The sequence below is a fragment of the Trachurus trachurus genome (assembly GCF_905171665.1).
Source record: "Trachurus trachurus genome assembly, chromosome: 4".
Taxonomy (NCBI): Eukaryota; Metazoa; Chordata; class Actinopteri; order Carangiformes; family Carangidae; genus Trachurus; species Trachurus trachurus.
The window spans coordinates 6,630,337-6,642,852 of NC_139898.1; the positions used below are offsets into that span (position 1 = coordinate 6,630,337).

At 42.0% G+C, this 12,516-nt stretch overlaps 1 protein-coding gene across 1 annotated transcript in view; it reads left to right on the top strand.

Annotated features, from left to right (window-relative positions):
• LOC310985187 (cadherin-2-like) overlaps positions 1-12,516 on the top strand; it is a 106,411-nt gene that overhangs the window by 24,134 nt on the left and 69,761 nt on the right. The window contains exon 3 of the mRNA XM_083970696.1: positions 10,047-10,285. Within this exon, the coding sequence (XP_083826822.1) occupies positions 10,047-10,285 (239 nt within the window). The remainder of the gene's footprint in view (positions 1-10,046; positions 10,286-12,516) is intronic.

The window sequence follows — 12,516 nt, forward strand, 5'->3', positions numbered from 1 at the left end:
ATAGTCATAGCAGTAGTTTTGTTACCTTTATTTGTCGGTGCAAGCTGTTTTTAGAACGGCCAAACCGAGCCGCGAACTGCTCAGAGCTACGCTACGGAGGCTAATGGGATTTCTTGGTTTCCCTCATCAAACTCATCAAATACACAATCCAACAACTCCAAAACACTCTCATGGACAAGTTGTGACCTGCACATTCACCACGCTATGAGATGATAATAGAACGTTATGGGACGGGAGTTGTTTTCGAGATAAATTCATGCAAAACCGCTGATGCGCGTTGCCTTCAGGGGCAGTTTTTCAGCAAGCAGTTTCTGCGTTTACCTCAAAAACAACTCTGTCTCGTAACGTTCCGTTATTATATTATCTCATAGCATGGTGAATGTGCAGGTCACAACTTGTCCACCAGAGCGTTTTGGAGTTGTTGGATTGTGTATTTGATGAGGGAAACCAAGAAATCCCATAGTCTCCGTAGCGTAGCTCTGAGCAGCTGGCGGCTCGGTTTGACCATTCTAAAAATAGCTTGCACCGACAAATAAAGGTAACGGACCTACTTCTATAGGGATTATGGCAATGGGCGAATTTGCCAAAAATGATGAACTATCCCTTTAACTGAATTTCCTAAATAAAATGTCCTTGTAACTTGTTTTTCTAATTCTTCCATTAGACAAACTATTCTCCTGTTCTTTGTTTGGCTTTTTTTCTTTTCTTTTATTTTTGAGATTTCTATAAAACTTTTTGATAGAATTAGTAGTGAAGAAAGTTGAGTCAATTTTTTTTTGTATGAGTTGATTTTGAACAGAAACCATCTCAATGCACTTCTCTAATGGGGTTAGGACCCTCTGTTTTTATAATATCATTACAGAGGCCCAGTTTCCCAGCGGCCTCTAAACCTCTCATCTAATCTCACAGCGTTTGCATGTGTAATGTGTATGTATGTGTATGTGTGTGTGTGATTAAAGGCAGATCAATGCAGGGTTTGATCAGAGCCTTAACCAACATTAACACATTAAGGCCGGTTGATGAGAGGATGTGGACCTGACTGTTATAATGCAGGTTATCTTTCTATCATTTTTTACCTCTAACATGACAGACAGGAAACAGAGAGCAGGGCTCTGATGTGGAACAAAGTTTCTCCATGTGGAGCTGATGTGTGTAATCGCTAGTTTAGTTTAGCAGGGAAGATGTTGCAGAGTTATTTAGAAGCCAAAACAGCTGACATCTAATCCTTGATTGAGGTGAGATAATTGTGAAATGTTACAGATATTATCCACCTTCACAATAACTGCCCCCTTTCCAGTGTGCTGTGGATCAGTGGACGGTCTCTGCTGTATTCAAACCAGAGTGGAAACACATCGTGACCGAGCCTAGAGCCTCTGATCTCTCCAGGGCCTGCTTAGTGGTTCTGTAGCAGCGCTGCTGCAATTAAATGAAGCCGTATGAGGGAGTAAATCTCATTTAGCTGTGAGAGTCCGAAGAAAATCAGCTGTTGTCACAGATCTGTGCTACAGATATCGATTGTCTGTCCAACAGTGGAGGATAACAGATGGAGCTCTGGGTAAGATGAGGCTTTCCTTAAACCACTTCACTATGTGCTCTGCCTATGTGTGTGTGTGTGTGTGTGTGTGTGTGTGTGTGTGTGTGTATAAAGCAGATTTATATCACATTCATAAAGCAGATTTATGTCCCTGAGCAAGTCAGCATTTCAGTGTGAGTGTATTCATTTATGCTGATGCAGTGGGACACAAACACTGCTGCATGGGAAATAATATGATACAACAGTGAGCAGTGAACATGAGGCACATAGCAGGTTTAATCTTGTGAAGGACACTGCAGGACTTTGCCCTCTTGACCCTCCCTTACCTCACAAGCCCCTTCTCCACCGAGCTGGTTCCAGCGCTGGTCCGGAGCCAGTGAACTGACTAGCACCGGTTCTTCGCTTTTCCACCGCCTAAGAACCGGTTCTTGGTTCTTAAAACTGGTTCCAAGCACCAACTCCTTGCTGGTCTAGAGCTAAGAACCGGTTCCTCCAGGGGCTGGCGGCGGGGTTACCTGAGAAACAGGACCAGTGCGAAGATATACAGAGACAGTATCGATACCGTATTAAACAATGGTGGCTAACAACAGATAACGCTCATATCAAAACATATCGCCGTCAAAACATAATTGACGGTCGCTGCTTTTACGATGAAGACGGCTTCCTTTTTTCAGCCGGGTTTAATCAGAGAGTTATCGCTAATTAGACGGACTACGCCAGGTCCGGTCTTCAACACCCACGGGTCGGACTGCAATTTTCACGTCCATTTGTTACTGTAGCAAGCAGCAAAGACAGTGTGGCTCTGACTTAGCTCCTTACCAGTGGAAAAACAAACTGGTTCTTTGGAGGCACCAGAATTGAACCAGTGAAGCACTAGAACCAGCTCGGTGGAAAAGGGGTATGTGAATGTATGGTTCATGAAGCTGTTTGCCTCAGGCCACATACAGTAGCAACAACAACAGACCAACACTGGGACCATGGTAGTGAATTTACACTGGGAATATTAGTGGTAGTATTGGACTGTCACTGTCCTATATGAATAAATAAAAAAAGCACTAAAAGACTGTTGGTACTGGATTAACTCTGGTCCAATATGAGCATACACTCTGTGATCACTTTATTAAGAACTGACAGTTCCTGAGTTCTTCATTTCATGGATCCACCAGATGTTGAAACTGTCCATGAGTCCAAGAGTCCATGTTGATGTGATGGTTGCATCACATCACATCAGCTGCACATTCAAGCTGCCAATGCCCTGATCTACTACATCCCAGAGGTTCTACTGGACTCGGGTCTGGAGCCTGTGCAGGCTACTGAAGTTCATTGCCTCATTTTCATGCTGATGAAACCGCTTTGAGATGAATTTTGCAAGATGGACCATGATCCTGAGGAAGTCACAATTAAGAGGATGGCGAACTGTCAGCATGAAGGGATGAACATCGTCATACACTCATAAAAATAGTTTTTATAAAGATCCGTTTTTAGTTTGTCAGTTTAAGTCTGCAGCAGCAACTGCAAAGGTGCTGTCACATTTTAGTTATAGTTCTGATGATGGAGCATACAGGAGAGACAGACTTTCAGGTCTGAGGAATCCAGGGTCTGGCTAAATGAAGCCTTTTTTTTTTTTTTTAAATCAATGGCCAAGCAGGGAACCACATCCTACCGCTCAGCCCTGTTTACCACCGCAGAAAATGTTTGTCTTTAAGGTGAATTCAACTGTTACAGGGATGTCTTACTTACGAAATAGAACAATGAAAGAAAAATGGCTGCAGTCTCTAAACATCTCTTTAGAAAGTACAGAATCAGTTTGGTGAAGCTTATTTGTTAGAAGGTTCTGGAACTCTGGTTTAGGGCAGAACCAATACCGATTTTTTGGGGCCGATGCCGATATTAGGGAACAAAAAATTCAGATTACCAGTATACTGGCTGATTAAATTTTTTACATATATCAAAAGAAATCAAATAATACAAATAGCTGCTTTTGATCCTTTAGATATAGTTCAAACACTTGTTACAAAGATATAAATTGATGGGAGAACATTTTACTATTTTCAAATACTTTTATTGTCAAAAATTTGGGGCAAGCAACATATGAACAATTCTAACATCACATCACAAGCCTCTTTAATATTTAAATGATGTGCAAAAAAAAGCTAAGCTCTGGGAAATAAAATAATCATGCAAAGTGCAAAGTCTATTTATGAATAATGAATTCATTATTATCCGTAGCTAGTTACGTGGATAAGTAACATCATATTCATCATTATCATTTCAGTAAAACCAAGTCCTATTTCCTGCGCTTTATTAGTAAAAATGTAAGTGTTATCATCTGTGTCTATCAGCCAACTTTTGGCTGATTAAAAATTATTCTCCAATGGCTATAATCGGCTTATTAAATCGGCCGGCCGATTATTCAGTCAGTCCTTACTCTGGACTTGTGAGGCAGGTTCCACTAAGCTGCTAAGAGCCTGCAGCCTTCAGTGTTTGAATGAATCATCATAGAAGTGACAGGAGATGTTAATGTCTAATGATGTTTCCAAAAGGGGGCATGTACAGGCTGAATAGAACCGACCCTGGAGTGGAATCCTGTGGGGACACACAGGTGACGGAGCAGAGGAGGAGGAGGAGGAGGAGGAGGAGGAGGAGGACCGACCTATGACACAGTTTGATAAGACGCAGAACCTTAAAGAGCGACATCATCACAGAGTGAGCTATTAGCTGCTGTACAAACTGCTGAAACTGATGTGTCACAGCTCTTCACTCACAGTGTCTGTGTCTGGAATATCTGAAACATGTTAAAGCAGCAAAATGAGTGAAAATTAGTGAAATTAATAAATACTTTTATTGATACCAGAGAAAAAAAAAATAAATTTGCAGATTCAGAACAGAATGGCTATCGCTTATTTTCATTAACATGCCCTGCTTTTCATCATTAACCATTGTTTCAATAATGCAGTCACCTGTGTGCGCTGTGAATGCTGCAGCATTCCACACACACCTTTTGAGCTAGTTGGTTATAAACTGTACATTTCTCCAGCTCTGGATGTTTCCAGAGAACACTGGTGGAAAAGGGGCTTCAGACTAGTCCTCAGACCAGAACCAGCAGATAGAAGGCCATCAGGATCAGATGTGTTACTCTTTGACTAAACCATGAGTTACTAATAGGTGGTTTTACATGGGCACTTTTTCCTCTTTCCGATTCATTCAGGGTAACTGTTTAAGAAAGGTTTATTCCTCCTCTCTGAAAGGCCTATTTATTCTGACTGTGCTGTTTATATGGGGCATTTTCATTCAGTTTGGACATCTAAACCGATCCTAATCAGAATATTTGGCTCCATGTCAACCCAGCTAGTGTCTCACTGGTAAAGTGAGAACAGTGTGAGTCCTCTGTCTGCGTCTGTCTGGTTGCAGGTCGTCTGTGAAGCGTGTTTAAGTCGTGTTTTTTTTTCTCGGGCACATTACGGCTCCAGCTGCTGCACAGGACGACCTGTGGCTCAGCAAACGACCTGCGAGCAGCAGGTGATGATAGCGCGGCTGTGACTCTGACCACCGGCTCGCTCGACGTGTTTATCAGCAGCACATCGGCCTTGACGGGGGCTGCCGTTGATTGATTTAGCATGTTAATCTCTGAGGAGGAGCGGGTGTGTGTGAGTGAGCGGCCCCACCCAGCCAGGCCAGAGGAAAACAATTGGCTCCAAAAGTAGGGAGAGTTGCCAGGGGAAACCAGAGTGGCGGTAAGAAACCCATGTGCAGTCCACTAGTGAGTATTACTTCTGACATGTTAAACTTTGGGTGGGGGAAGACTGCATAGTTGATCCGTTAGATCAGATGCACTGGAACACAGTGCAGCCATTGTTTTTCTGCAAAAAAGCAGCGAGTAAGAGAAGAGCAGGGGGGAGACGAGGACAATGGAAACCAGGTCAGACATCCCAGACCAGGGCTCTGTGTCCTGCATGTCTGGTGAGGTGAAAAAAAATCTTCTGTTTTTGTTTAACATGTAGGAATGTCAACATGCTGTTTGGAGCAGTTAGTATCAGGGCTTACAGTTATTTAAAGCTGGTTATTATTAAAGGGACAGCTTATTTGGCTTTTTATTAGCAAAAATCAAATATTGCTTTCATAATTTACCAAAGTCTAATCACAACCGCATACAAATGAAAGCTGTCTCATAGCTTAGAATAAGTTGTTTACAAATACATAGGTGGTGGTGCACCCACCGGAGGCTGCCATGTTGCATCGCCATCTTTGAATACGGTACGCAAAAGCAAACAAACCTGGCTCAAACGCACTATTGAGTGTCTGTGACTAAGCTTGTGCCCCTGGAGGAACAAAAACAAAAACAAAAAAACGAAAGTAATTGGTCAGAGATATTGTTATCAGTTAACGGTTAGTTTGCGAATGTGTTTGTCCAACATCCTCCAAGGCTTTGTTTACACGGAAACGATCTGAACAGAAAATGCGAAAGTGGCGTTGCGTTCTCACTTTTTATTCTGCGGTTAGACAAGCGTTTTTAGGGGTAAATCTGTGTGCATACGGTGACGCAAGTTTGTGGAATTCGATGTTGTATGCATGCCATGCAGATAGGTGGCTGTGACGTAAACGCGTACGCGACATGAGCAGATAGGAGGAGACTTTTGTGTTTTTACCCTTTAGATGGGAATGCGACGGTGGAGCGTTTTGAAGATTTCCAGTCTGGAGGGTGGTTTCACTTTTTTGCATTTGTAAGCCCTAAAAATACTGTCGCTGTCTAAAGGAAAGGCACTTCTGATAAAATATGTTGTTGTTTTCAGCCCCGAGCGTTGTCGTGTAAACAGGGCCTAAGTGATGATGGGATTAGGTTTTGGCGGCCAAATGTCACGGTCGCCATGGTTTCAAAAAATAGTGTTTTGTTCTTGTGAATGTGATGTGTTGAGAAACACAAAATGTGTTTTGGTGGAGGCATATACAGCTATGGAGAGGTAATATCTATTTTTTTAGTTAATGAATCATCTAGAGTGTACAAGGGTAGATAATATTCTCCGTGGACTCTGGGAAATAGAACAGTTACAGAAACCATAGAAAAAGCAGCTGATGCTCACATGTTAGACTGTAGACTGAGTGTATGAAGCCGATAGAGGATCTTGGTGATAGTCTGACTGAGCACACACCTGTTCTCATGTCAGTCTGAGACCCTTCTAGCCAGCAGCAGGATGTCAGATGGCTTCACTTATTACATCAAACTGTCATTGTTCTGACATTTCCTACATTCAACCAGATGTAATAATGTTGGTGTCCAGCTGTGTTTCTTGCAGACTTGTGGACAAAACTGTAAATTAATCTGACATGTAGATACGTTTTGGTTTTAAATGACACAGGCCCATGAAACACTACACTCTGTATGTCCTCTGTCTGCATGGGCTGAGCTCACAGAGGAGAGATGGAAGCTGGCTCGTGGCTTCGCCTCCGTCAGAGTTTATCTAGAAACACCCAGCTGTCACTACGACACACACACATACACAAACATACAGTTTGAGGCAGAGAACTGTTGTTGAAGCTTGAAGAATGAGACTTTAATCCTGGTAAGTTCAATTTGTTAACCCAGAGCCCTCTTGCTTACAGTGCTTACCAATGAACAAATAAAAGCTACTTAAAATAACTATCTTGAACATATATATATATATATATATATATATATATATATATATATATATATATATATATATATATATATATATATATATATATATATATATATATATATATATATATATATATATATACATACATATATATATATAGCATATATCTAACCCTCTATATATGTAAACATCATTGTAATACTGTAGATTTTCTACAGAACACTGACTTCATGTGCAGGCGTAGCTACATATGGTGAACAGCTCAACCAGAAAAACAGTTTAGTCTTCTCAGCTGGTTTGAGGCCTGGAGGCTCAAAGTAATTCATTACAAGCAAGCTGAAATAAAACAGATGAAGTAGACTGTTCTCATATGTGACCGCTCCGTCTGAGAGGATGTTTGATTGAGACTTTGACTGGAGACATTCAGATGTGTCTTTACGGACAAAAGTATGACAGGGAGGAGGAAACTCCTAATGATGTTATGTCACATATCTGTGAAGTACAGAAAAGGTGTGCACAACTGCAAGAAGTCATACCAGGTCCAGGTGCAAGGTAAAACACAGTCACAAAGATACTAGTGACTGGCGCTTTTGGTTAAAAGGTATAATTTGCATTATACCTTTTAGCAAACATTTACAGTAGGGTTGACATTGATACAGCTGGCCCTGTAATTTGTATTTCAGATAAAGTTATTTGACCAACCATATTCATACTTAACTGACAAGAATACACTGTGTTGGCTGAATTAAATAGAAAGTGTGCTTGCAGAATACCCCCCACCCCTCAGTCACTGTTTAAACTAAATTCTCAGCATGTCCAACTGAGTACAAGTGGTTTACCAAGGAAAAAAGGTAGCTACAGGCAAAAAAAGAGACTTCTTTGTAACCCTCTGCAATACGACACAACACTGTTGTAAGTTAATAAAAAACAAACCAATAAAAATACACAAACCTATAAACAAATTGTAACCTTTTATTCAAGACTGCTGGTCTCTGGTATCTATATACATGTCACTATCTGACCTTGAACTAAAGCAAATACACCACCATTCATGTCTTTAACGCATCACTTTGAAGAGTTTTCTCTCAGATCACAGTATGTTCTTGAAATGGATGAGTGACCATCTGAAATCTGGCTCCGATGAGATGAGAATGCTCGATGTGCATCAGAGTCTTATTGAGTGTGTCCACGCTGTGGTCTGTCTGAGGCTGTAAGATAATGTCAGAAATAAATGCACATTTATATCCACAAAACACAGAAAATCAATCAGGGCAGACACTGACCTCCGGTGTGAGACAAGTGTGCTTCTGGCAGGCTGAACTTTGCAAGATCAGTCTTTAAATGACAGAACGGACTCACCTTTAACATGTGGTCGCCCGTTGAGGCAGTTTTCATTGTTTGGTTCCAAAGTGCAATCCTGGGTGTATAAGTCAGAGGCAGCTGGAAACTGGCTTCACTGAAACAACCTCATCAACGTGGCCAGTGAGGAAGGAGACATGAATATAAACAACGCTGGGTTCAATGAGGAGGGAAGAGGTTTGTTAGACCCAAGAGACTCATACAGTGATGTTCCCTATGGAGAACCTCTCTACAGGGAACATGTGTGTGATAAAGTGCCTCTAATTGAAGGAAGGCCGTTCAGACTGAGGCTGTGTCCACACATTTACATTTATAGCTTTTTAAAACAGTGACCAGATCCATATCAGGGGTATCTACTAATGATGTACCCGAACCCCCATACGTTATTCAGAAGTACATAAATAATGCTTTGACCCAGAATAGTTCTTCTGTCCAAAGTCTCTCCTCATTATTCAGGAGCTTCTTTCTGAAGAAAAAGAAACGTTTGGATGTGTGTTTTGAGCACGATTTTGAGCCAGCTACAAGAGATTAAAACAAAACTGTACAAAAAAACATGTTGGTGCAGGTTTTGAGCCAATCACATCCATGCACAAGACACTGCCACAGTTTGGTTTTGGTGAAGAGTCCTCAACGTTATCACAGAGGAGCAACAGCACACAACCAGGTGACTCTGGTTCACACTCCAACACAGTAGGTGGCGCTAATGCACCTTAACGGGAAAAGAAGCGCCTATAAAATGGTGGATACACTTTTTTTTACGTTTGGAAAGTCTAGAACAACTGCACGATTAAATTATTTTATTCCCGTTCTAGTTAGCCGGCTAGCTCGGCGGAAGTCTCTAGTGCGGTTTCTTCCCGAATATGAATAACGAATCCACATTTTTTTTTAAAAGCCCAAATCCAAACTCAGATACAAATAGTGCACTGGCTGTACACCCCTAGTATCTACACAATCTTGTCAAAAGGTGTAAAGAAGGTTTGAAGATACTTATTATATAGTATATCAAAGTAGTATGCATGTGGCCTGAGGATCGTGTGCAGGACAAACCTGAATGGCCGCTGCAGCACAGTAATGGATGTACTGGATCATGTTATAGTGTAGCAAAAACAAAAGGTCATGGATGGAGTTCAGCCAGAACCACATTGAGATGCCAGAGAGTCAGAACTCAACTGAACAGAAGCAAATCAGCAGAATCCAAAACAGGATACATTTCACACACACACAAATCCTCTGGTGCACAAATGCAGCTCCATAAAAGCCACTGATACAGAGCTGTGACCTCGAGCTGCTTCCTCCATGATGACAACATGTTTTTACTCTAAGTGTTTTGTCCTTTAACATTGTGTTTGTGTTCAACATTTTGAAATAAAAGACAGCATCTGTTCAGCTGGGATGGAAAAGTTAAACACCCTGTGAGGTGGCTGCTGGGGGTGCATTTAGTCTATTAACCTTATCACACACACACACACAGACAGGTGATTGATGCTTTTCTCCACTCAGTCTGATGTGCGTCTCCATCTCCCTTCCTTTCACAGTGAGCTTCATGGATTGCGGCGGCGGGAAGGTCTGGTTCAAGGTTGGAGAGTCGTCTGATTTCAGGGTGAGCGAGGACGGCGTGGTCCTCACCCTGCGGCACCTGGACCTGGCAACGCAGAAAAAAAGCACGGTGGTGGTCTACGCCCAAGACCTGCAGTCCAAACAGGTCTGGAAGACCAGAGTGCACCTCCAGGTCCGTCCGGACAGCAACAGCCCAGGCCCTGAGCAAGTCACCCAGGTACGAAGCGGATTCATCGAGACTTATACTTTTCTATTTGCTTTGAATAAGCAAATAGAATAAAAAGCTTATTGACTTGGAGGTTGTGGTTTGCAGAGAGAGCCAGCTGTCTCATTATCCTCTATTCACATTCATGCTTTCCATTCAGCTCAAAGAGACAGGTCTTTGTTTCTTATTTCCCTCTCTAAGTATATTGTAGGAAAGCTCTGGGAACGGTGATGTCAGGGGTTTACAGGGGATCAACAATAGGTTTAAAGGGATACGCCAACATTTTTTTTCGTGTCTTGCTTCACTCCCGAGTCCATGACAAGCAGATAGACACCATCCTTTCGACTGTGCGGGCAGTAACAAGGGAGATAGAGCCCGTATCGCCCGTAATTAGCTTAGCTCAAACGCTGGAAGCGCATAGGTAGTGTTAGCCTGCCTCCTACCCGAGCCGAAATCAGCAGTCAGAAGCTGATTTCTTTTTAGCTCTGAACTCTGTAAATATATCACTTTATCGACATTTCAAACATTTTAGGCGAGAAAGTAGCCGTTTAGATCAGCAGTGTGTCCTTAATTTGTCTAAATACCAGCTGTTTACAATTTTGTTCGTACGGATTTGGCGCCACTCAAGCTAGCCGTTGTGACCAACGCACTTCCGGTTACTTTCACAAAATAAAACACCCGTTGCCCTTTACATACAGAAAACCATGACGATAGAATTTGTGCTTTTACTTGAAAGTAAAGTTTTGCCAGCTCTGAGACGAAGATCAGCCCGCCGGTTTTCGTTTAGAGTTGCTGAAGAGTTTCTCTGATGACTTTAGGTGGAGGCAGGCTAACACTAGCCTACCGATACACTTCCAGCGTTTGAGCTAAGCTAATTACGGGCGATACAGGCTCTCCCTTGTTACTGCACGTACAGTCGAAAGGATGGTGTCTATCCACTTGTCATGGACTCGGGAGTGAGGCAAGACTGGAAAAAAAAAATGTTGGCGAAGCTACCCCCCCCCCCCCCACACACACAATTTCACACACTGACCGACCACACACTGTTCCGACCGATGTTAGGTTTGGACCTGGTCTTATTTACAGAGAGTGATAAATGCATTGTAAAATAAACTAGAAACAAAATCCAGAAACACATTAGTTCTCAGTTATTATTATTGCAGGTTGTGCATGTTAATGGGCTTGTGACTGGCTCATGACTGGTCAGCAAAATACACAGAAATTTTTTTTTTTCCTTTGTCCAAACACAAAGAATCTTGTTAATTTCCCACTGCATGGAACATGATTTATTGATGATATAATTATCTTTTATTAAAAAAGCACCTAACACATAAAATTCAATAATGTAATTATGTGTTATTACAAAGGTAGCTGAGAGGGATTTCTTTTAAAATATTATGTGTAATTCTGAAATACAATCATATAATTATTCTTTTATACAAATACAGCAGAAACATAAAAAAAAAAAGAATTATGTAATATCAGAGTCTTACGTAGAGCCTATAACAGGATGAACATGCACCTGATTGTGAGTGTGTGATGTTTGATGTTTTCTGGGAGAGAGCTGTAATTTTGGACAAGCTGCGACATTAAACAGTCTGAGCCTGGTGGGCTGTTACTTCCCCACAGCTCCAGTAATGTTGGATGAACTATGTTCAGATATAAAATCACAGCTTTTTCAGCCCAGCAGGCATCTGGGATTGGCCAAGTCCTGATCGCCGAGACAAAGCGAGTCAAGCAGCCATCTGTTAGGCAGTTTTCATGCACAACAGCGATAATAAGGCCCTCTGCATGTATTTAGAAAAGACACTGGCCTTGATTGGCTGTTCTTCTAAACACGGCCCAGAAATAGCCGGATGCCATATGCTTTAGCCTCTATCAGCACGGCTTGCTGCAGTCGGTCATAGGAGAATCACAGAGAGAGAGAAAAAGCTGTCAACAGCTCTTCACACGGAAAACACATGAGCAGCATTGATGGCAGCTAACAACAGTCATTTGGCAGAGGAGCAGTGTCAGCACGGAGGAAGGACCAGGGTTGTTATCACATGAAACTGAAGAGTGAGACAAACAGGCATCACATTCACAATCACCCTTTATTACAATACTTCACTTCCTGTGTATCAAGTGTTGAGTCTGACTCTGTCGGACTGCCATATGCAAAATATATGGGCGTCTCATGCATCAGTCCCATCTGCCCAAACAACAAGGCTTTTATTCCAGACAGGTTCATATTACTACAAGCC